At 54.4% G+C, this 22,970-nt stretch overlaps 10 protein-coding genes across 10 annotated transcripts in view; 5 read left to right on the top strand and 5 right to left on the bottom strand.

Moving 5' to 3' along the window:
• N656DRAFT_227627 (WD40 repeat-like protein) overlaps positions 1-2,557 on the bottom strand; it is a 3,552-nt gene extending 995 nt beyond the window's left edge. Inside the window, exons 1-4 of the mRNA XM_064808944.1 lie at positions 2,082-2,557; positions 994-2,014; positions 817-919; positions 18-758 (exon numbers count right to left, since the gene is read on the bottom strand). Of these exons, the coding sequence (XP_064673712.1) occupies positions 18-758; positions 817-919; positions 994-2,014; positions 2,082-2,475 (2,259 nt within the window). The 5' untranslated portion in view covers positions 2,476-2,557. The remainder of the gene's footprint in view (positions 1-17; positions 759-816; positions 920-993; positions 2,015-2,081) is intronic.
• A 620-nt stretch (positions 2,558-3,177) lies between these two features.
• N656DRAFT_765157 (uncharacterized protein) lies at positions 3,178-5,035 on the top strand (the record flags this gene model as incomplete). Its single annotated transcript, XM_064813381.1, has 2 exons — positions 3,178-3,504; positions 4,103-5,035. The coding sequence occupies 2 exons, from the start codon at positions 3,178-3,180 to the stop codon at positions 5,033-5,035; spliced, it is 1,260 nt and encodes a 419-aa protein (XP_064673713.1).
• Positions 5,036-5,169: 134 nt separating this feature from the next.
• N656DRAFT_774345 (uncharacterized protein) lies at positions 5,170-6,747 on the bottom strand. The gene is made up of 3 exons (XM_064814250.1): positions 6,113-6,747; positions 6,014-6,051; positions 5,170-5,919 (listed from the first exon to the last, which is right to left on the bottom strand). Exons 1-3 carry the CDS (start codon positions 6,347-6,349, stop codon positions 5,421-5,423), a joined length of 774 nt encoding a protein of 257 aa, XP_064673714.1. The 5' UTR covers positions 6,350-6,747; the 3' UTR covers positions 5,170-5,420.
• A 1,272-nt stretch (positions 6,748-8,019) lies between these two features.
• N656DRAFT_826048 (MFS general substrate transporter) lies at positions 8,020-9,658 on the top strand (the record flags this gene model as incomplete). Its single annotated transcript, XM_064818466.1, has 2 exons — positions 8,020-9,415; positions 9,468-9,658. 2 exons carry the CDS (start codon positions 8,020-8,022, stop codon positions 9,656-9,658), a joined length of 1,587 nt encoding a protein of 528 aa, XP_064673715.1.
• A 527-nt stretch (positions 9,659-10,185) lies between these two features.
• Positions 10,186-11,519, top strand: N656DRAFT_765160 (RNA polymerase Rpc34; the record flags this gene model as incomplete). Its single annotated transcript, XM_064813382.1, has 2 exons — positions 10,186-10,448; positions 10,520-11,519. 2 exons carry the CDS (start codon positions 10,186-10,188, stop codon positions 11,517-11,519), a joined length of 1,263 nt encoding a protein of 420 aa, XP_064673716.1.
• A 421-nt stretch (positions 11,520-11,940) lies between these two features.
• Positions 11,941-12,878, bottom strand: N656DRAFT_794482 (cytosolic form; the record flags this gene model as incomplete). The annotated part of the gene is made up of 5 exons (XM_064817280.1): positions 11,941-12,136; positions 12,207-12,316; positions 12,376-12,545; positions 12,737-12,804; positions 12,868-12,878. The coding sequence occupies 5 exons, from the start codon at positions 12,876-12,878 to the stop codon at positions 11,941-11,943; spliced, it is 555 nt and encodes a 184-aa protein (XP_064673717.1).
• Positions 12,879-14,296: 1,418 nt separating this feature from the next.
• N656DRAFT_774349 (ENTH-domain-containing protein) lies at positions 14,297-16,355 on the top strand. The gene is made up of 4 exons (XM_064814251.1): positions 14,297-14,400; positions 14,457-14,488; positions 14,551-14,630; positions 14,687-16,355. Exons 1-4 carry the CDS (start codon positions 14,319-14,321, stop codon positions 16,032-16,034), a joined length of 1,542 nt encoding a protein of 513 aa, XP_064673718.1. The 5' UTR covers positions 14,297-14,318; the 3' UTR covers positions 16,035-16,355.
• A 302-nt stretch (positions 16,356-16,657) lies between these two features.
• N656DRAFT_841650 (uncharacterized protein) lies at positions 16,658-18,400 on the top strand (the record flags this gene model as incomplete). The annotated part of the gene is made up of 2 exons (XM_064819005.1): positions 16,658-17,150; positions 17,231-18,400. Exons 1-2 carry the CDS (start codon positions 16,965-16,967, stop codon positions 18,398-18,400), a joined length of 1,356 nt encoding a protein of 451 aa, XP_064673719.1. The 5' UTR covers positions 16,658-16,964.
• A 182-nt stretch (positions 18,401-18,582) lies between these two features.
• Positions 18,583-20,890, bottom strand: N656DRAFT_228170 (uncharacterized protein). Its single transcript, XM_064808945.1, has one exon. It carries the CDS (start codon positions 20,575-20,577, stop codon positions 18,712-18,714), a length of 1,866 nt encoding a protein of 621 aa, XP_064673720.1. The 5' UTR covers positions 20,578-20,890; the 3' UTR covers positions 18,583-18,711.
• A 303-nt stretch (positions 20,891-21,193) lies between these two features.
• Positions 21,194-22,246, bottom strand: N656DRAFT_774352 (uncharacterized protein; the record flags this gene model as incomplete). The annotated part of the gene is made up of 4 exons (XM_064814252.1): positions 22,202-22,246; positions 21,895-22,101; positions 21,493-21,820; positions 21,194-21,365 (listed from the first exon to the last, which is right to left on the bottom strand). The coding sequence occupies exons 1-4, from the start codon at positions 22,212-22,214 to the stop codon at positions 21,197-21,199; spliced, it is 717 nt and encodes a 238-aa protein (XP_064673721.1). The 5' UTR covers positions 22,215-22,246.
• Positions 22,247-22,970: the final 724 nt, after the last annotated feature.

A 22,970-nucleotide genomic window follows, 5' to 3' on the forward strand; every position in this document is an offset into this window, starting at 1 on the left:
GCACCCGTTGTTGGGTCCCAGAGCCGGATTGCCTTATCCCATGAACCCGAGGCTAATAGCCTCCCATCTGTGGAGAATGCTACCGAAGTGGCAGCGTTGGTATGGTCTGTAAGGGTATGTAATAGAGCACCTGTTGTCGTGTCCCAGAGTCGGACGGTAACATCATCGGAACTTGAGGCTAGAAGACGACTGTTCGGTGCGAAAGACACACCCGTAACATTGCTTGTGTGCTCAGAAAGTGTCAATGAATTTATTTGCCGTTCGTCCGCGTCCACATCCCATGCAGCGGCCTTGGCAAAGCTGTCCGGCGGTGTCGAGTCAGTGAGCCCTTGGAGGGTCTGCTGGTATTCCAGAGGTCTCTCTGTAACGTCCGGTGCTGAGAAGCTCAGGCTAGCAATGTCCGACATGGCTGGGTCCGAGTTAGGCTTATCGCCGTTCAGGCTGATTCGCATCACATGAGAACCATCATCGTCATCTTCTTCCTCGGAAGCTGGTGGTAGTACGAATAGAGATATCTCTTCCATATGCTCGGCCAGATGAGTTAGGAGCTTGTTGAGATACAACTCGTTGGGGCAAATGGGACATGGGACTATCCGGGTCTCATCAAGCGGCCTTTCGCTCATATCAAGAAGAACGGAAAGTTGTTGACTGGTCCAGGATTCTGGATGGCTTGTCCGTAAATGGCTCGCCATTAAGTCTTTGGTCTCGAAGGTCTCGTCGCATCTCTGGCAAGTCCATTGCCGTAAGTGCACCTGCATCTGAGAGGGCCTTAGTTTGATTCCTTTCACTCCCTTTGTTCACGATTATGGGGCGAACCTCGTGGTATATCCATTCGTGACGCGTTGCGTATAATTTATCGCCGCTGAGGCAATTGTCATATGTACAAACATATGGCCTAAGATCCCTAAACACATGTCGTCTAATGCATAGTAGCGTCTCTTTTAGTATACGTCTTTACAAGGTGTCGAGCATTCTTAGCGGGATGGCACTCACTTCCATGCGTTCCTGTCTCTCATGACAACCACTTGCAAAGAACTGTGACACAGAGGACATTCGAACTGCGTGGCTCCGGAAGCCACGTATGGAGGATCTGGTACTCGCGTGGATCGCTGGCCGGTAGCAACCACCGTCTCCGCATATATCGTACGTGGTGGTCCTGCGACAGTTTGGGTGCCGTCGATTCCAGAAACAGCCGCCGTAGAGAATGTAGCCGCGGTTGGGGTAGAGAAGAGTGATCTGGATTCGCTTTGGTCGAGGGACTTGGCCTCAGCGGGGTCCGAGTCTTGTGCAGTTCCTGCTTGGTTTCTCTGCTCTGAAGTAAGGGCCGGCTGAGGTCTTGCTGGAGTCGTTCCCTTCCTCGCTGGAGAAATAGAAGTACTGAATCCTGGCTGAGGAGTATCTACTGGGGGGTGACCGGCCCAGTACCTCAGTTGTTCCCTTCGCCTTGTGTTTGCTCTGGCTAAGCGGCATATCAAAGTAAACGATTTCTCATTAGATTCCATGCTACGCCGTAACTCAATGTCACTTTCGCTGATAGTTGAGTCGCTCCCGTCGCCTAATTCTGGGGTAACAAGTGATGGTGCGGTTGATTGTTTACTGGAGACTTCGTGATCTGCGGAATCATCCCTCTCAGCCAAGTCGAGCTCGGCCATCCGCCGCCAGGAGTGAAATTTTTCTTGGACGTGGTTGTAGTCATATTGGGCAAAAGGAGAGATCGTCTTGTCCTTGATCGAGGACTTGAGATATCTACCCACCACAGCCGGGCGGCGCAACAGCAGAGAGAGATGGTATAGCAAGCCAACTTGCTCATAGACGTGAGACATCAGAACCGATATTTTCGGTACTTTCCCCTTCGATCTCGGCGCCTTATCGCGAATGGCGCCGACTCCGGTGTTGTCGTCGATAGCGGAGTCACTAGATGACTCTGAGTCGTCGCTGTCAGAAACAAGACTGCCGTCTGAATCCATGTCCGGTTCCGTAGAGCCGTCGGTTGCTTTTTCAACCACAGAGAGTGCTAGTAGTAGTTTCTGTCAGTGAACTCCAACCCACTGCTAAAAGGGACGACCGCCAGTCTTTCGTACCGAGAGCCAGTTGATCCGCCAATAACCGAAACATGTCAGCGACATTGGCTCGAAGCGTTTGGTCGTGCCTTAGCGTGTCGTCTAGAGAGCCTCTCGCGTGAGCTGGAAGTGTAGCCCTAGTTTGGATACCCCAAAGCCGAAGGCGGCCGTACTCATCGCCGGCCTTCTCAATGCTGACCTGATTCAGTTCCACCGGCCGGCATTTCTCCTTTCCTAGGGCAAGATACAGCTCTGAATACAGATCCAGGCATCTGTGGAAGAGTTCCGATAGAGACTCGGTCTGTTCCCTTTCGGATTTCCCTCGCAAGGGACCAAGCTCTGCCTCCCAAATAGCATCCATTCTGCTCGGACGGGATGAATCATTTATCGACCCAGGGGCTCGACAGGACGGCATGCCTTGATCGCGTTATCAAGGTATATTCGCCTGACGTCTCTGTGGTTGGTGTTAACGTAATGGCCTGATGGGATCAAAGGTAGGAATTGGCATACCCAAGACCTGCGATAATGGCAGGGCTCAATGGCCTGAACAAATATTAGGCACAGATACCTAATAAGCCAGTCAGATATGCCGCAGCGGCGAATTGGGTGCCTGGGCGGCTACGATGATACAGTAGCATCCGTCTTCTGGGCCAATCGCCTTTGTGCGGGGGCGTTTGACCTTCAGGTTGCCGCGAAATCTCATGTTTGACTGCATCGATGCTGCTGTGACAAGCTGGTCCTGCGGATTCCCAATGACATGGTTCCTGACTGCAAACGGGCGATGACCCAATCGAAGCTTTGCATCGAACATTCGAGCTTCCCGTCGTTTCCGTCGTGAACACTCCCTGCCCTGGCAATGGGCCGGCTACGTACTGTACTGTCCTTCGTACCAGACCAATTCGCCCGGCTGTTCAAGTCGCTGAGGTCAACTCGTGAAAAGTCGGTGCGACCGACTATTTGAGGAGCTCACCTTCCAGGCTGTGCGGGGTAAGTTTTGATAACAATCTCCTCTCCTACACCTAAAGCGGCGAGAATAGTACCGTCCTTGAATATTCCATGGGTTGACATCTTCAGTGAATCCGGGGTCGACTCAGAGTCCTCAGGGCAGGTCTCAACCATGGACATATCTTCGTTTATCTTTAGCGCACTTCCTGTCGCGTTGTACGCGCTGGATAATTACCAGCGGTGTTTGAAGCCCGTAAAGGACTATTGGAAGTACGAGTCTACCTTGAAGCGCATCCGATCGCACGTCTTTCTGCAACAGGAGCAGCTCGACGCCACTATGTCTCACTTGGGGTTAACTAGGCCAACAGAGAAAGAGCTCAGAGCCAGGTTGCAGGAAGTTTACCCGGGGAAGTGCGATATCTTCATGGAAATCCTGGAGGAGATGAGGAAGTCGTTGGAGAGGTTGATGCGAAACCTCGATGTCGATTATCAAGGCAAGGTCCGTTCAAGCGTCGCGCTAGGTGTGCCCGATTTTTTAGGGCAGGCACGGGCCGTACCCTCTTGCTCCAAGGCATGCATGCTGACTCCGGTGCCCCACCCAGCCAAACTGGTCAGATGCCCTTCCCGACAGAATCGATTGGGAATGGCGTCGGGTTAAGCGAAGTTTTAGCAGGAGAAGAAGAGACGAACTTATCAGGGACTTGGACTACTGGAACGCTGGGCTTCGGCGTATTGTTGAGAGACCCGAGATCCCTTTCCCCGAGGAACAAAGCCCGTCTGCGGGCGCGAAGGTTTTAGTCCGGCTGACTCCCCAACAATGCGAGAGTATTCGAAAGGACCTGGGCCTTATAAAGGAGGCATTCCAGAATACTGGCTGGACTTGCAACTGCTCGGAACACCGTGCCTTGATCCGCCTTGCCTGGCACCTGGAACGAACCGCGTCTTCAGGAAGAGTCAAATTGAGCTTTCGCGGGAGCGCCGCATCCTTGCAGCTGGTCTCGGTCAATGTTGAAAGAGACCAGGACGACGGCATGCTGAAAGCTCCAGTGCAAGTTGTGGAACAACTGTCCCAGCAAATATCTGCACACAGTGCACAGGCATCTCCTCAGTTCTCCCCTCCATTGGCCGCGGTAAATCTGAAGCCAAGAAGCCGAATTAAGCTTCTTTCTTTTCGACCGAATAAGCGCGTGGACATTGTTGAGAATTCGCCAGCGGCTGCTCCCCGTTCCGAGCTAACTAGCAGCCGTTATGCGGCGCGACATCCTCAAATCCCCTGCATGTGTCGCTTCATCAACGACAGTATAGCGCCGCAGTATGGCGTGATCCAGCTCGAGCGAGAGGGTAATCGATTCGTTGTCAGAGTGTCGAAAGATAGCGCCACTGATACCGAGCCAGCGGTATATCCTCTCAAATCACTGCTCCAAAACTCGAGGAGGCAACAGCCGAGCGGTTCAGGTTTCGCGCTGTCGCGGCGACACAGATTCGAGATCGCCGCCGCTGTCAGCTGGGCGGCGCTCTACCTATGCGGTACATCATGGTTCGAATCAGGCTGGGGTGTCAAGGATGACCTCCACGTCTTTCTCCGCACAGAGGGAAAGGCCAATCGCGCGGTTGTTCTCGACGTCCACCCCAGCATCTCCCACGTCTTCAAGCAGAGCTCTGCTGATGTACCACTCGAGGGAACTGCCCCCGGCTTTGGGACCGGCCAGATCCGCAACAGAACCCTATTCAATCTGGGCATTCTGCTTCTCGAGCTCTGCCTTGGTCAGACGTTTGAGCAAATCTCCAATGAAGCTCGCAGACCGGCAAGTGAGGGCGGTCTCCCGTTGTCATCTCAAGCCGCCTCGGTCGCGGCGCCGTTGAGTGATTATGAAGTCGCCAACCAGCTCCTAGATGAGGTTTACTTGGCTGAGGGAGAGCTGTACGGCGATGCACTGAGACGTTGTTTACGGTGTGAATTTCCTGGGAGGGATTCGGTACCTAAGCCTACCCCAAAGCCTATCCCTAACCTCGCTGAATTCGGCTGTTAACGGTTGAAAGACTAAGGACTTTGACTATCAGTCATTCCGGAGGGACTTTCTCTTCGGTGTTGTCCAGCGTAAGTAGCCTCTGTGAGCTGGAAAGAGCGTTTTTGTTCGTTCAAGTTATTGACCAAGGTACACAGCATTGCAAGCCACGTTTGAGAGCTGTATCCATTAGTGGAACGTGCTGCCGATCGGGGTTGCGAGCTCCTATTACAAGTCGATGCATAGGGACAAGGGTGAACACCAGACAAGGAAGCCTTCCAGGTTGTGACGACGGCTCGACTCCTACAAGAGTGAAGAGCTTTGTGGTCTGGTATGAATCAATCTATCCTACATACTAAAAAAGATTTTGTTAGGGTTAGGATTCACTCTCCCCAGCTTCATCCGCCTCCTAAGCGCTCTCACTTTCCGAGTCAGAGTCAGAGGCGGAATCGGTCTCTTCACCTTCGTCCTCACCATTGCCAGTACCATCGTCTCCCTCGCCCTCCGAGTCAGAACCCTCTTCAGCGACAGGAGTCTCAACTGGAGCTAAGCTGCTGGTGGTGGAAGTCTCGACGGGGGTCAGGCTGCTGGTGGTGGAAGTCTCGACGGGAGTCAGGCTGCTGGTGGACTTGGACCGGCATGAGGACTTGGTTGAGGAGGGAGCGACAGTGGTGCTAGGGGCCGCCGCTGTGCCGAGATCTGAGGACGAGGCGGTGCAGGCAGAGTGCGAAACGGTGATGGTGCTGGTGACGGCAGCGGTTACGGTGACAGGCTGGCACGTCTGAATCTCGCCGCCGTCTGGGAGAGGGCCGGGACCGGGCTGGGGATCGGTGCAGGCACCATCTTGGACGAAGAATCTGGGTGTCTGCGCGTATATGACGTAGACGTTGGTGCCGTTGATGGCGTTGCTGGTTGACAGGGTCAGAACTGCCCACATGCATGTAGTGTAGAGTCCCCCGCCCCTTTCTCGTGGATGGAGGAGACAAGGGGATGGCTGCTTACAACTGGTAGCCCCACGAGCTGTGCAAACCACAGGGCATCTTCACGCACATGTCAGTGTCAAGTCAATTACATAGCTGGTGAACTGCGAGCGTGACATACGTGGACCTGAACCTCACCGGCCGATGTCTGGAGATTCGAGGCGACCAGAGTGTAGAAGGGAGGCCAATTGACGAAATCGACGAGGAACAGGCTGAAAGTGGTGGGATCCGTGTCGACACTAGTCCATTTGACACTGTAGGTCTCACCCTGGACCAGGGTTGAGTTCAACGTCGGTTCGGTGAGCTGAATGGCGGCGACGAGAGGCGCCGCAAGGGCAAAGATGGAAAAGCCACGCATCTTAGTGATTTACTAGTGTGAAGTGGTCGGCGCAGCGGCGGAGGATAGATAAAAGAGCGACTACCGCCGGGCTCGCCTAAAAGAATGACTGCAGTTAATGCCTGACTGGACGAAAGACTGGTGTTGTGAAAGGAGAACGGACTGGGGGCGCTGATGGGGTCAAGCTCGTCCTTTTGTATTTCAATGTAATGATTTAGCGCTTTTAAGATTATGGCTTCCCTTGACAGTGTCTCCACCGGTCTAACTCAGCTGTGTTAAGTTTTAACGTTAATTGTGAGCACTAATAAGGATCGGGTATGGTTTCCAGCTGAGCGGATACGAAGCCATCATGGTACGGAGGTACGGAGTACTCCCATGAAATTCACGTTTGACATCGCCATACGGTGACGGTAAACGTGTAGACAGGTGGGCGTAAGTCATGAATAAACCAATGATTTCTCCCACGGCCGTCGAGCGGTAACTACCTGCCTATTTACATACAACTATAGGAGGCAGGCAATAGCCTTAACCATAAGTTTAGCGAAGAACCTCGCTTTTCCCTACAGGGGGAGGGAACCACCTTGAAGGCCTTGAACCTTGTGAAAGGCCCCTGAATCACAAGTCGTGTGGACCCACGTTCACTATCCGTATTGCATGTTAAGTCGCACCAAATGTAGCATAAGCACTTCAATTGGAACATTCAGGGCCCTGTTATCTGTAAAGGTAAAAGAAATACGAGCTGATTTGACATCAATCACTTTGGTTTCCAGCCATTGAGCTCAGTGGTTAACAATTTCGTCCAGCCAGCGCTTAAACTTTGAATGATATGATTACAATTAATATGCCGCACCAATCTTTTTGTCTTGTATTCCTCAATTCCGACTTAGATGTTAGCATTGTCCAACCGGCCGGGCATCTTCCACTGTATCATGATACGGAAGTTCTTCCGTACACCTATACTCAGCACACTCACGGCTGCATAGCAGAAGCACAGGACAGATCGTTTTGTTGCTTGTAGCCACTCACTAATGCTCTCTGAGCTTGCAAGACATGTCGTGCCACGTTGGCGGGGAGAGCCAGCTTCCGCTGCTTGGATTGAACCCAACGGCGCAACCCGACGGATTGAATATGCGCCGGCTTGTCACACAGATCCAATCCGGCCACTAAGAGAGCTCGCCGACGGAGCACATCCGGAAGCGGCCCTCGATAGTGCTTCCACCCTTCGCTTCGGGTGAAACCTGAAGTAAGGTTAGCTGATTGAAGCGTAAGGTGCCTTCACGCCTCATGGATATGTTTTGACGGTCAATGCCCTAAGCATCAACAAAAAAGACGCCACTGGCGGCGCCTTGCATGCTTCGAGTCTAACGAATGTGCGTTCCCTGGAGTCGGCGCACGGCAATCGCCGCCTGATCTGGCCTACCGCCGGATCGGGAAAGCTTGTCGCCACGGACCTCCGGCAATTGTCAAATGCAAGCCTACGGCGGCTGAATCAAGCCTCTTGAGCATTCATGACAATATAAACGGTCGCTGCGCACACCAGAATTTTGGGATCCCTGGCAGTCTTGTGAGCACTCTCTCTGCAGAGGACATCAAGCTCACCGGGCGCAGCCGTTGACCCTCCTCCCCCATCCTTACCCTCTGGCGACTTCTCAACCTCGTACATCCTGTCCCATCCGAGGCCCTTCAGCAAGATGCGCCTGCATACCCTGCACGAACTGGACAAGACGGAGGGCACAGTCCAACTCCGCAATGCCTCGAGCCCGGAATCCTCTTCTCTGGTCCTCTTCCCGCAGCCCTCGGCCACAGACCCCAATGATCCTCTCCGATGGCCCCGCTGGAAGAAGCATGTGGCCTTCCTGTCGGTGTGCGCCTTCACCTTCCTGACCAACTACGGCATTGGTGGCCTGGCTCCGGCGTTTTACATCCTGTCGATCGAATTCGACAAGTCAATGGCCCAGACGAGCGACCTCCTGCTGTGGCCCATCTTGGTTCTCGGCGCCTTCAACTTCTTCTGGGTACCACTGGCAAACTACTTTGGCAAGCGGCCTGTCTTCGTGTTCTCCTGCGGTCTGCTCTGCGCTTGCTTTGGGTGGGGCGCCGCGGCAACCACGTTTGAGTCGCTGCTGTGGTCCAACATCGTGGCCGCTTTTGCCGGGTCGTCGACCGAGGCTCTAGGGGCGAGTATTGTGAACGATCTGTACTTTCTCCATGAACGTGGAGCCAAGATGGGCGTGTACATGAATTTCATCTGTGGAGGAAACACCCTGGGGCCGCTGATATGCGGGTTCGTGATCACTGGCCTGAGCTGGAGATGGCATAAGTGGATCTCCTTCATCTTGACGGCGATCAACTTTGTCACGGTGCTCCTGTTTGTGCCAGAGACACGGTACTATCGTGAGGAGAACCAGAAAGCGGCTGGCGCCGAGAGCGAGACTGTCCTGTCGTCAGGAGAGGATGCAGAGGGTAACGTCGACTCGGAGAAGACGCCAAAAGCTGCAGTGAAGAGCGAGGAAGACCAGACGCCGACGGTTCCGAAGAAGACTTGGGTCCAAGAGCTGAGTCTCTGGTCCGGAGTCGCGCCGGACACGAACCTTCTCAAGATGTTTGTGCGGCCAATGCCAATGTTCGTTTACCCGTGCGTCATCTATTCGTTTCTCGGGTACGCAGTAGCGCTCGTTCTGACGGTGGCGGTCAACATCCTCAACCCCTTCGTCCTCCAAGCCCCGCCTTATAGCTGGTCGCCCATGATCAACGGCCTGATCAACGTTCCGGGATTCCTCGGAAACGTCGCCGGCAGTTATGCTGGAGGGTGGCTTGTCGATGTGTTCTGCGATTGGCGGACCAGGCGCAACAACGGCGTGTTCCAGCCCGAGAATCGGCTGTATCTGTGCATCCTGCCGCTGCTTATTACTGGAGCCGGGTGCCTCGTGTTCGGGTACGGGGTCGAGAGGACAATGCACTGGACGAGTCTCTTCTTTGGCTACGGGATGGTGTCTTTCGCGCTCAGCGCAGTCCCAACCATCACCATGGCGTACGTCTCCGACTGCGTTCTTCCCGTGAACGCGGATGCGCTGATGCTTGTCAATGGTATGTTTGACCTGCAAATGAGCCCGTGCCTTTGCTAATCTCCATGTGTCAGGTTCGAAAAACATCGTAGCATTTGGATTCCTCTATGGTATCATACCGTGGGTAGAGCAAGTTGGGTACATCAACTGCTTCGGTGCTCAGGCTGGCATCTATGTCGCTGTCATCGGTCTTGGGATGGCACTGCTGATTCCATTCGGTGAGAAGATAAGACACGTGCAAGCCCAATGGCGCATCATTTTGTGAGCTTGGACAGCAGGTATATAGATGGAGTGGATAAAGTCGGTGAACATCAAGATATAAAAGGCTTCATTTTCTGAGAGAAGATCAAGGATTTGAAGAAACGGAGTACCATGAGGGAGTTCTGCTAGCAGCAACCAAGAGATGCTCAATGTATCCGTAGTGTAGTGCAACTTCTCGGGTTGTGTTTGGCTCGGTCACACTAACGTTGCACTTAGTGGACCGAGTATGGTGGGGTTTTCAGTGAGTCTCGAGCAGCCAATCACAGCCGCCGCGATCACTGCCTCGTAAGGCTGTGATGGAGGGGCAATTCAAAAGCTCGAGGCTATCGTTACCACTTGACTTTTCCTGTTCTCTCCTACTCGTAAATTTGAACTTCACCCGCCGTGCGGACGACAGCCCGATATTTGAAAGGGTGTTGCTGTCGGGAAACTTAGACGACCAAATCGAACCGCAAACGATATTTCGACATCCAATTTTCGATCCTTTGCTCTGACACAACCCGTATACGACGCCCAACGCAATCCAAAGACATGGCGAGCGACGCCAGCTCGGCCAACCCGGCCAAGATTCAAGTCCTCAAAGATGCTCTCTATGAAGAAGTCAGGCAACATGGGTCGCAAACACGTTTGTTTACACAAAAAGACCTCTTGGACCTCGACATCATTCCCAACAACAACATATCACTTCTCATCCAAGTCGTCCAGGGGCTATGTGACGACAAGCTTCTAGTAGCTACAGCAAATCCTCACACAGGTCTTGCGTGGAGATGGCGCAGCAGGGAAGATGCAAGGAAGTAAGTCATACCTGGCCGCCCTATTCCTCTTTTCCAGATCGGCCAGGCTGACGATTCCATCTCTCTCGCAGGTACACTTCCTTGCCCGACGACGAGACAGTCATGGTGTACTCAATAATCGACGAGGCTGGCGCTGACGGCATTTGGAACCGGACGATTAAGAACAGACTCAATATGCACGAGGCAGTCGTCAAAAACTGCATCAAGTACCTCGAAACCAAGGGCTACATTGCGAGCATGAAGAATGTGGAGCATCCCAACAAGAAGATGTACATCGTTGCCAACCTCAAGCCCTCGGAGCGTGCAACAGGCGGGCCGTGGTTCACAGACGGCGAGCTGGACACGGCCTTTGTCGAGGAGCTGCAGGCCGTTGTGTTCGAGTACATCAAGACCAACAGCGCCTATTTGTCATCGCAGGGACAGCCGGGCGGCAGGACCAGGGCTCCGAAGAAGGGCACGATCCGGGGCGGCGGCGCCGCAGCACTAGATGGAAGCGGATCTGACGCGAGGGGAACCAAGCGCTCAGCTGCCGATATTTCCAACGACGACGACGTGGTGGTCACCCCTGCCCCGACGAGCACCACAGGCTCAAAATCCAAGTCATCCCACATGATCTACCTGCCCATGCCGCCAGGCTACAAGAAGTATCCGACAGTACCCGAAATCGCCAAGTTCATCCAGCAATCAGGCATAACCAATAACACGACCCTGACCGAGGCAGACATTCAACAGCTGGTCGACGTGCTCATGTACGACGGGCTGGTTGAGCCTATCACGGTAAACAGACGGCGGGGTTACCGGGTGACGCGCGCGATGAAGCAGGACACGGTGCCGTTCCACCAGCGGCAGAAGGAGCGCGAGACGGGCATCGGGCTGGACAAGGCCCTCCGGCTGGGCCCAGAACCCCCGAGCAGCGCGCTAACCGAGATGCCGTGCGGGCGGTGCCCCGTTTTTGAGCTCTGCGGAGAGGGCGGGCCTGTAAGCCCCAAAACCTGCGTCTACATGTTGGAGTGGCTGGGGTTGGAGGCCCAGGTTAAGGTGGCCGTCCCAGCCGCAATGGTCTCCTCATGAGCATGTCTATTGAGGAGTGAGGGGTGTTTGTTTGCAAAGCCAACTGGGACCGCAGGACATGTCTTAGACGCCACGGCCGAATGGGGCAACTGAGGTACCTTTGTATGACACTAGCGATTGTACTAGCAACCTCGGGCAATTGCTCCTTTACTGCACGACCTAGAACAGCCTGCGCAGGAAAGGTGTCCGCAAACTACGGAAGTCCCCTATTATGTTATTGTAATGAACCTCACAACAGACGAATCCACTCCGGATAGTAGACAAGACCAAACGTGCAATTTTGTGGACGCGGGGTCGGTCAGCGATGGAACATGCTGCGTTTGATTTTGTCAGAGTCCTCGCACTGACAGACCCAGTCGGGAGACTATCGATGTATCATGGCGTGACCTGCTTCATGTGTCCACTCAAGGCACAAGCAAACTTATTCTTGGAGCTCGCCACAGGCCACGATGGTGGGCTTCTTCTCGTAGATAACCTTGCCATCATCCCGTCGGCCACAAGCCTCGATAGCCTTTACAACCTTCTGGGACTCTTCGCCGACGACTTCGCCAAAGACGACGTGACGGCCGTCCAGCCAGGACGTCTTGACGGTCGTGATGAAGAATTGGGAGCCATTGCTGTCGAGAAGATATGTCAGCGCATATTACCGGGGAAGAGCTACGAGCAGATCAAGGTTGTCAAGCTTACGTGTTGGGGCCAGCATTGGCCATGGAGAGCAGAAAGGGGCGCGAGTGCTTCAGCTTGAAGTTCTCATCGGCGAACTTCCCGCCCGGATAGATACATTCGCCGCCGGTACCCTGGAACAATTAGTGCGATTCTTGGAAAATAGCTTGTAATCTGAGGATCAAATGCTCACATTGCCACGGGTGAAGTCACCGCCCTGGAGCATGAACTCGGGGATGATGCGATGGAAGGAGGAGCCCACGTAGCCCTGGCCCTTCGGTCTTTTGCACAGCTCCCTGAAATTAGTGGCGGTCCTGGGGACGTCCTGATCGAAGAGGTTGAAGATGATGCGTCCATTCTGCACTATTGTAAAGACTTAGTCGATGCCATCAGAGGCGAGAGATAATGGTGTAATGGAAGAATGAGAGATGGCCTCTGAGGGGGTCTGCATCAGGTAAGGCTAGCTGTTACTCAACCGAGTACAGCAAACCGTCGACAACACGAGGCATTGTGAAACATTGAGTTGCAGCAGACCGGGGCAGAATAGTTATTACCCTTGACCTCAGACGTGGGCTTGTTGTTGGCGTCCAGAACCGGACCTTGCCATTCCATGTCGAAGTAGCTATGAACATGGTTAGTGGGCATGGAGGACGAGCTTGGAACGCCGATACAGCAAGATGCTTACCATTTAGACATGTCGACAGATGATGCAGAGAAAGCTCTGGCTGAGATTCTGATGGTTGATTGGAAAGTTGACGGGCAGGTCGAAGAGAATGGAGCAGATGGAAGACTGCGAAGGAGGGAGGAAGACGAGAAAGTAAAGCAATGGCGGGGTAGGAGGGGTCGAATCATTTTCTGCTCTGGGAGGAAGTGGGTTAGCGTCAGAGGAGACCAATCAGAGTTTGGAAGCCAAGTGGGGGTAGGCACGCCTAGGATATGCTGCCTTGACTGGACATCGAGGGGTAATTGACATGGATCGCTCAGGATCGAGGTTTCCAAGACCATCAAGATCAAGGTAAGGTAGGTAGGTAGGTCGCTCTCGCACAAGCAAGGCAACACTGAACGATCTGTCTGGCAGTCTCCGCCCGGCTTCCTCAGCTCCCCGTATCTCAAAACAGTGTGTCAAAGCCAATGGGCCAACATATGAACCATAGCCATTCTGAAAGCTATCCATGGCATTGTGGAGGCTCGACAACACAATTGCGAATCGAGCTGGAGTATGTACTGTAAAGGGGCCTCTAGCCGGATGGCCTGCCATTGGCGGAGCTGTGCCGAGTTTGGCCTTGCAGGTATCCGCGCAGGAGGGGGATGCTGCGATGTTCGTAATGAGGACAGAAGCCTTGCAGCTCGTCCCACCCGGAAACCCGGTGGCCTGCATTGGAATCCAACATCCAGCTGCCGGGTCGACGCGGCCGCCCTCGGTGGCTGAGCTGTGTACGGCATGTCCACCGGCAACTGGTAAAGAAGATGGAGGCCATGGGACAAAGCTAGGTGGAGTAGAGAGCGGCTGACCAGCTTCTTCAAAGAATGTCTGCTGTTTGAAGCAAGCTTGAGCTCAACCGAGCTTCCAGGCTTAAGAAAGCCCGGAAGCTTCAGGCTGTGGGCGTGATGTGTAAAATAGGAGGATTTGAAGGGTACAGAGTTGAAGAGAGGCTACATACCTTTGGAAGGTATCCTTTATATGGTAAACTAATACAGATCAAGATACACGGTGAATTGAAGTGCAACTGGATGGACTAGCGAGTGCGAGACAGCAACAGCAAGAGTTCCTCAAATTTTCTTCTCACGGTCACCATCAGTTCAACAATGAGCACAGGCCAATTCCCAATGGAATTGGGTTCTGTTCCTGCCTTGAGGCCTTAGGCAAAGAGGCAATTCTTGGCAGGCCGGAGCCCGGAGCCCCACATCCAGCCCCTAAAAGTTAACCAAAGAAGCTCCATTGCGGACCTGGAAATCGCAATGTGTTAGCTGCTGCCCGTCGACAACCAACTGTACAAAACGCAAACCTGAAGCATACCAGACGGCCGGTCCAAGAACACCCCGTTGATAATAATTCCGGAACGTCTTCCCTGTCTTTCAACATCATCAACCGTAAACTTTCCTAGCGACGACTTGGGCCACACAACTTTGCCCGCCATGGATTTAAACAGCCTCAAGCAGACGGTCTCCAACCTGACGCTTTACGATATCAAGGCTGGCGTGCGCAAGGTACAGAATGGTAGGTTCGCGCATAGTACTGTCGCTCATGCATCTGTTTTACTGACTTTGGGATAGCTGTCATGAATTACACCGAGATGGAGGCCAAGGTGCGTAGTCCCGTCCACTCTCGACGATCTAGCCTTGGACCCAGGATCTTACAACCGCGCAGGTGCGCGAAGCCACAAACAACGAACCGTGGGGCGCATCCTCGACGATGATGCAGGAGATTGCCGATGGCACTTTTAACTAGTAAGCGTCTCTGGCTGCTTGAACCCACGCTAGATTGCTTATGATACTGCTGCTAGCCAAACCCTGAACGAAATCATGCCCATGATCTACCGGCGCTTTACGGAAAAGTCGGCCGAGGAGTGGAGGCAAATATACAAGGCGCTGCAACTACTCGAGTACCTCATCAAGCACGGTTCCGAGCGTGTCATCGACGATGCCCGATCGCACATTACGCTTCTGAAGATGCTGCGACAATTCCACTATATCGACCAAAACGGAAAGGATCAAGGTGTCAACGTCCGTCATCGTGCCAAGGAACTTGCGGAGCTCCTGAGCGACGTTGATCGAATCCGAGCCGAACGGAAAAAGGCGCGTGCCAACAAGGGAAAGTTCACAAGCATGCAGGGCGGTAGCGGATTTGGCAGCGGGAGTCGTTACGGCGGCTTCGGAAGCGACTCTGGCTATGGCGGGGGCAGCAGTTCTACGTACGGCGGCTACTCAGGCGGAGTCTATGGCGATGGGGGCGGTTTCGGGGGGCAATCTGACGAGTATCGCGCCTCGCAGTCGCGTGCCGACAAGTTTGAGGAGTACGATGAGTTTGACGAGGGCGAGCGACCTGCTGCCTCGACAGCCGCTTCAAAAACCACTCGTGACACAGTGCAAAGAGCTGGTGTCAAAAAGTCCACTGAGCCGCCGAAGAAGAAGGAGCCCGAGGTGGATTTGTTTGAGTTTGACGAACCCACTGTCCCGGCTACGTCTGCTGCTCCCCTCGCTGGTCCATCCGCGGGCTCCGGGCTGGCCGCGCTCGCCAGTGCTGCTAATGACGACGACGAATTTGACGATTTCCAATCGGCAGCGCCGTCCACTGCCCCTCAAGCCTCGCTCACCACCTCGCTATCCCCGCCCATCACAGCAGCGGCATCGAAGCCCATGTCCGGCTCACAGCAAGCGGGCATTAGTGGTATTGCTGCTATGTCATCCATCTCCCCGCCTCCGAGCTCAATTAGTGGCTTGGCTGGTAACTCCTCGGCGTTCTCCACACCACTAACCACCACGGCCCCGTCACCAGCCTCGCAGGTCCCCAAGTCTGCGGGGTATCAAGCGACGACGCCGAATTACTTTTCTTCGGTACCCATAGCCCCGTCTCAACAGCCTGCAAACTCGGCATTTGGAGGACCCAAGCCGGCCGGCAGCCCTGCAGTGGGTAAACCGGCCGGGGGCGGCGATGCGTTTGGTGCCCTGTGGTCCCAGGCTAGCGTAGGCATCAAGAAGAACACGACAGGCGGCCCTGGACCAGCTATGGGCCAACTCGCTAAGGAGAAGAGCAGCGCCGGTATCTGGGGTGCGCCCGCGCCGTCGTCAGCGGCGAAGCCGGCCGACAGCAGTAAGCCTCTGGGCAATGGTCTTGATGACTTGCTTGGCTAAGGTACAGCTGTTTGGGACTTTTGACGGGCGTCTACGGAGTCCGAAGTTACAGACTGGAGTTTTAACCCTTGCTACCTTGGGGTCTACTGGTGTTTTCTTTCAGCGCGTTTTCACCATAAAGCTGCCGTTGTAGTTGAGATCTGAGATGCGGAAATGGCAATACTGCCTCGGTACAAAATGCTGTAATGGTATACATTGGAGTTAGAGTCGCGGGTGTTGTTTGCAATCGTGGGTGATGGCAACCTTGGTCAGACCCACCGTCTGATCAGGTCCGAATGAGTGGTGGCCGCGATGACAGGCTTGCGACGGCGCTGATACCCTTGCGCTGAACCAAGGCGATTCTGCGGCACAGGGCCAGGCCACCCGCGAGGGCCACACTAGGCGTTCAACCCCATCAAATGCTGCCCGATCACCCGCAGTCCATACGCCATGTGCTACCCCAGGCCGGGTCGACCGGCCCGTTCTGCATGTGTGAACGGTGTGATCCACATTTTCGGCCGTCCATCCCGGCCCCACATAGTTCCGGCTTCCCGGTACTCGGCCACGTGGAACTGGGGTTCGGCTTCCATCTTGTCTAGACAAGTTTGCGCATCGTACTTCGTAAACAGCGCAAAATGCCACCCTGCGGTGTGTGTCCAATACAAGTACATTGTTTCGTCTGATGAAGAAAGGTGGCCGGCAGTTGGTGCCCAGGCCTGCACATCTCACAAGACAGAGAACGCAGCCTTGAGTAGCGATCACCTTTGTGTTTGGGACTCGGTGTCTGTCATCTGATCCATTGTACGACAGATCATCAGAGGGGCGTGGTCTATATTTCCTGCATCGACCTCCCAATGCAAACCACCTATCAAATTTCCAACTCTTTTTCTCGCTACCTCGACTTCATGCAGTCGGAAAGCTGACCACTGTTTACATGTATTCACATTCACCATGCCTCCTTTACGCGATACCACATCATCCCGGCAAAACAAGGGCTTTATCAACCATGCCTTCCTCGGCATCCGCATAGCGCAAGTCCTCATCCTTGCCACCATCACAGGCCTAACCGCCTACTTTATCGCGGTCGCGGATCAAAGTCAAGGCCCGCCCACAACGCTTATCATGGCAGTCATCTTTGTAAGTCCCACCTCGCTGGTAGTTGTATTTCTGCCATTCAACAACGAGGTACGCTGACAAGACATGGCATGGGCCTTAAGACATCTTCCGGTCTCATCTGGACGCTATTCTCCTGCAGCGGCTCCACGCGGCGCTATCTTCCGTACGCGGCAATCTCGGCCCTTGACCTCATCTTCCTCGCCGTCATGTCGGTATTCGTCATCGCCCTCGGACCGCCGCTTGTCAGTGCCAACTGCGCCGCTATTGGGACCTCGGGAAAGTTTATCATCACCGCGCCTCCCGGTACCTCGTTTGGCCGAATCGCTTTTCACCGTGACGGGCGAGCCCGCTGTGTCGAGATGTTTGCCGTATGGGGGCTTTTCGTTGCAGTTTGCGGGCTCTTCGTCGTCAGCGCACTGGCGGCGGGGATGTTGTTCATCGCCGGGAGGAAGGCGAAAAGAGGGCCCCCTATTGAGGCTAAAGCAGAGAGTAGATTGATACAGCCTTTTGAGGTTATCAAGGAAGAGAACACGTCGAGAGAAACTTTTGAGGGTCAGGAAGAGAGTATTACGGCAAGAGGGTCTTTTGAGGCTAGAGAGCCGAGCATACGAAGAGGCCTTGATGATATCGGGCCAAAAGGCCTTGGTGATAACGGCCCAAGAGGCCTTGATGACAACGGGCCCTATGCACCTCGGACACCTCGGGCTTGGTCGAGGGGGGTTGTGCCCCCCTTTCCGGTTGTGCCCGTATCACGGCCGCAGTCGAAAGCCAGCGTGTCGGACGATGAGGCGCGCTTAGCTCGAAGAAGCACACGCCGGTCTGTGCGGAAATCTGAGCTGGATCACCTTGAGAAGGAACTCTACACCAAGGGATTCTCAAACGGCGAATACAGCCCGTCCATTTATGGTGACGATGACCTACCCGGCAGCCCCGAGCATGAACACCCGCCAAGAGCCGCCGCCAAGCCTGGTCGGACCGCCGGAGTGCCAAGGTTGGAGATATGGGACCCAAGGGATACGGATGCCCATCTGAAAGCCTCGGAAGGACAGGAGTTTGCCAATGTGCCGATTACTCCGGCTGGCCGCTCTAGCTTCCGCAAGTCGCTGCGCAGGTCGTTGCTGCCGGTGCCTTTGATGGTTGGGCAAAGTGCAGAGCCACGGCCCACGACGCCAACAAACGCAAAGAGCCCGACAGCGACTGGCTGGTGGGGAGCGTTGGGTGGCGTGTTCTCTCGGCCAAACGCGCCGAACGACTCTTCCAATGTTGTTTAATGCTGCACTTGCTTGGAGCTGTCCGGAAAGACTGCCGTTACCAGGCGTTACCAGGGGTTACCAGGCGTTACTACTGGCCTTGACGGGGTTTTGGAGTTCAGGGTATTGTAGGGTGAGTGTAATCTGGTAAGGGTAGTCAGGACCAGAGAATCAGGAGGCAACGCTTTTGTAACAACTAGGAACATACCTTTATCTAGAAAGCAATATACCCATCTGCTTCCGAGAGCAGTCCAACCCATGCTCTTGTCGTACTTGTCATGACTGCGTTGGCGAGATCAACAATGGTCTCCGAGCTTATCTCGATATAAAGCTCATATCAGCAGGGCCGGTCGACCGAGGCAGTTAAAGCATGCTGCCACGTCCCACTGGTCCGGATTGTTGTCGATTTCTGAACGATGTGCCCAGACATACTCCAGGATGCTGAGGCCATCCCCAAGAGTACCAAACGGCTTCGGCGATCCCATGGCATTGGCCATTTGGCGAAAAATATGCACCTGGTCAGGGGCTGCGAGGCAGCCAGCAACGACGAAGGGCCACACAACCGTGCGAAGGCTGTCTGGGTTCGGGAGACTCGACAGGAGCTCAATAGCTTGTGAGACGGAGTCGCGGATTTCGCTGGTTGCTGGTTGCCATCCGGACAGCACTACGCCGAGATAGATGAGCGCTCCCTGGGCCCAGATTCGAGTGTTCAAGGTGCTGTCATGCATCACTGGGGCTAGGGAATATTGCAAAATCGGGCGTGGCCCGTGTACCAGGCCTGAATGCGTAGGTTTAACGCCAGCGTCCGGAAGGGTTTGCAGGCATTGGTGAAGTCGATGCTCGATGGCTGCCGCCTGGGAAACCAGCTGCGCGACTGATAGCGAGCCAGCTCGCTTCATCCCCTGCTTCCACGCATCGAGCGCAGCGATCTCGCCAATGGCGAGAATGACCCAATTTTGCACACCAACGAACTCCTCGAGGTTGATGTGCGGGGTGGTCTGTTCCTTCTCGACGTCGCTCATCTTCTTCTTCGTTTCCTCGTCGAAGTCACAAAGCAGAAACTGATGGTGCCGATGCAGACGTGGGGGCTGCTGCAGGGTCGTGCTGGCGACTGTGTCTATGAAGAGGAGCTGGGCGGTGAAAAAGCGCATGATGGCCTGGTCCAGCCCCCATGGGTGAGTCTTGGGAGTCCATGAAAAGGGTCGGGTGCCTAGTTGAAGCAGAACCATCATGAAACACGGCCCATGATCGCCCATACCGTGATGCTTCATGATTTCGTCGTACAGCTCGGTTGCGGCACCGAGATGCATCACCCAGTTGTCGGGCTTAGCGATGGCAACCTCACACGTCAGGAGCTGGATGATGCTCGCCATGACGCGGCTGGCTTCGGCAAGATGGCCCTTTACGCCACGGGTAATAATCTCCTGCATCTCATGTTGCAGCCATCGAAGGGCCAGTCCCTGCTGGTTGTGGAGCTCTTCCAGGGTGCGTGCAAGGCATTCATGGGATGAATCCGAGTCGTGGGCCTGACTACTGAGAATGACTCCATAGAAATACCCGCCCATACCAAGGGCTGCGTGAAACAGAGCCTTTTCCTTGGTAAGGAGAGCGAGAAGCCATCCTCGACCGACATCCAGGGCTGAAGGCCGATAGAAGGGAAACATAAAAGGAAATACATAATCGAGATACATCATGGTGAGATGTGCATCTCTGTCCTGGGGCAGCATTCCTTTAAGAATGTGTTCGCGAGGTGGCTCCTCGGGTGGCAGCACAGAAAGCGACGAGGTTGTTGGGAGCGTACTGGAGTCCGAGGCTGGGGTAGAATTCCGTGTCCTGTCGTCGGACGATGAAGGACCCGAGGCGACCGAGGGCGGCGTGGCATCAGGAGACTCTCTGCTCCGAGCAATGTCGCTTTGGTCGACGAGCGAGGCATCGAGGGACTCCAGTCTCACCTCGATGCCGAGCAGGTCACGACGTTCTCGCCGATGGGCAGCCTTTCTTTTGACCTCAGATTTCAGCCACTCGGCTCTCTGCCTTTGCCGCTCACCACCGTCCATCCATTCCGGCTTGTCGTTGCTGTAGAGGCAGTCAATCTCGAGAGTCGCGCAGTTGTTGCAAACTGGGTGGGCTTCGTCGCATTTTTTGCGCCGAAGACGGCACGTCCAGCAGCCGCCAACACTACGGGTCTTGGACGTCATGGATCAATACTTCGAGAGTTTGAGCCAGCTGGACCAGAAAACGTTATGATCGGCAAGTTTGTCAAGCTGATTAAGCGAATGCGCAGCTTGAATAAGTGAGAAGTCGCGGAACGCTCCAGAAGAGTTAGTGCAGGCCAGGCAAACCCAAGTCTACCTAGCTAGCTCACGCCTGGCAAGAGCCCAGAATTTAAACAGCGTGACAGTGACGGCAGCGGATGTTGGACATGGCCTTCTAGAAGATCTCGTCATGTCAAAATTTGGGAATATTTGAAGCATTTACAGGCAGACCGATGTTGAAGGTCTGCTACCGTATAGCTGGAACATGCATTTGTAAACCCCGCTTTATGCATGCATGTGCCTTAGCGGGGCAAGCGTTAATGTTATGTACTGTACGCAGCATCTAACGCCGCTGATCCACGCGGTTGGAGAGGTAGAGGACTTGAGGAGATGAACCAAGATAGCTGGTATTGGTCTAGCAGGCAAATGATTGCATAAATAGGCCCAGGCGTACGAATCAAGGGATATCCTACCTCTAACGCCAACTGGCAACCTTCGAATCATGATACATAGACATTCACAACATCCAGACGCACCCTACCGGAGAATTCGGTCTTTGGCCTCAGCTCTTAGCCTGGGCTTCTCGCTGCGCCTTCATATCCGCAGCCCGGAATGCCCACAACTCTTGAGGCTGGCCTGCAGCGTTGCAAGAGGCAAACTTCCACCAGCCGTAATGTATCGAACCCGCGAGATTGATCAGCCCCCACCGAATCGGCGCTGGCATGGGCGGCCTGTCCAGCGATATTATCAGTCTCTCGCCTCATCCTCAGGTGGTTTAGGACCGTGCGGGTATTCCTGCCACCGGGAGCTTTTGACTCGGGAAGAAGAACCTGATTGGGGTGTTTTGAGAGTACATACCAGTTGGCCCACATCCCCCCCTCAGCAGTGCGGTCCAGGTTGAGCAAGAAAAAGGGCACCACGTCGGTCACGCCGGCTTTTGTGACGGTGCTCTTCCCCCACGCCTTGAACGTGGCTGCCGCTGCTGCGTTCTCGGGCGTGCCCTCCTTGGGCGCGTTGGGGTGTTCTGAGAACTTGGCAATTGTGGCGATCTCGCTGTGGAAGTGGTTCTCAAAGTCGGCTTGGAAGCCCCGCATAATGCGCAACAGTTCGTCGCCCGAGAAATCGGAGGGGCTTTTTAGTGCTGTGAGGTACTTCTCGAATTCGGCCAGGCCAGCAAGGAATGACTCTGTGTGCGGGTAAGGGGAAATTGTCAGTAGTCTGCGAGTAGTGCTGGGGCTGTGACGCGGTGAGACAACTGACCATGTTCCTTGTGTGTTTCTTCGAATATTGTCTGGTCTTGCAGCACTTCCTCCATCATGGTGAACAGTGTCGCCTCTTCGTCGTCATGGTGGGATTTGACGAACTTGTACCAGGCGAGGCAGTAGCCGACAAAGGCGGCCTTGTCCTGGTCGAGGACGATCGGGGCCTGGTGATAGATGGAGTTGTAGCCACGGAGGATTGAGTTGTCTGATGGTCGTCAGCTCGGCTATTCAATGGATGGCAGTAACTGGGCCCTTCAGGGTTCCTAAGTCGGACGGCCTCGACCGTTCGAATGCCATGTACGTACGCAGCAAAGCCATATGCGTCGCTCCTGATGTGAAGATGTCGGTCTGCACATCAGAAAGCATCATTAGCGGTCATGTTTTCGAAAAGATATGTGCCAACCGAGACTCCCGACCTTCTTGGTCTGGAATTGGGGGGTAGCAATAAGCTTCATAGGGCCGTCCGCCCTTGACGGAGGAAACGATGCCATCTGGAACGGAGCACGGCTGAGCAGAAATCCGATGATAATGAATGGGATTGAAATGATAAGAGACGTCCTAAGGCTTGAGAAGTTCGACATTGCGGCCTTGTGAGGGAAAGAGGGCAGGCGCAATGGTGATTGGGAGATGGTTACCTTACGCAACCAGCCGTCGTATGATGCTGAGGCAGCTGTCTGCTGCTTGGAGCTCTGGAGTCTGGAGCTTCAGGAAGGTGGGGTTCTCTGCTGAGCAAAAGCAGGAAGGTGATTGGTCAAATCTGACTTTCTGCGTACATGAACCTCGCACCACTCCTACAGCAATTGTCGATTGCACTCTCTTACCCTACACAACAGCTTCTCTCCATGACATGAATTTTCACCCGTCATGAGTGAGCACCTAGCCTGTCAGATTCAAGGTTTCGACTCATGTTGGAGTATGTAATTGAATTACTCCGTACAAGTCCATGCTTACCGATTCACATACACCCAGGTTGCAATGCCAAGAAGAACGGATCTCGGGGTCCCACACCATGACACTCGGGCCCGGATGAAGCGGGGCGCGGAGCCCCTGTGCCGAAGGATGATTGACATGGGA

The sequence above is a fragment of the Canariomyces notabilis genome (genome assembly GCF_033297395.1).
Source record: "Canariomyces notabilis strain CBS 508.74 unplaced genomic scaffold N656scaffold_2, whole genome shotgun sequence".
In the NCBI taxonomy this organism is placed as follows: Eukaryota; Fungi; Ascomycota; class Sordariomycetes; order Sordariales; family Chaetomiaceae; genus Canariomyces; species Canariomyces notabilis.

Coding starts and splice junctions, on each gene's coding strand:
- N656DRAFT_774345 (XM_064814250.1), bottom strand. CDS start 6,349: ATGCGTGGCTTTTCCATCTTTGCCCTTGCGGCGCCTCTCGTCGCCGCC. Junction 6,052..6,112: donor CCGGTGAGGTTCAGGTCCAC/GTATGTCACGCT, acceptor ATGTGCGTGAAG/ATGCCCTGTGGTTTGCACAG. Junction 5,920..6,013: donor AGCTCGTGGGGCTACCAGTT/GTAAGCAGCCAT, acceptor CCTGTCAACCAG/CAACGCCATCAACGGCACCA.
- N656DRAFT_774349 (XM_064814251.1), top strand. CDS start 14,319: ATGGATTTAAACAGCCTCAAGCAGACGGTCTCCAACCTGACGCTTTAC. Junction 14,489..14,550: donor ACACCGAGATGGAGGCCAAG/GTGCGTAGTCCC, acceptor ACAACCGCGCAG/GTGCGCGAAGCCACAAACAA. Junction 14,631..14,686: donor GCCGATGGCACTTTTAACTA/GTAAGCGTCTCT, acceptor TACTGCTGCTAG/CCAAACCCTGAACGAAATCA.
- N656DRAFT_228170 (XM_064808945.1), bottom strand. CDS start 20,577: ATGACGTCCAAGACCCGTAGTGTTGGCGGCTGCTGGACGTGCCGTCTT.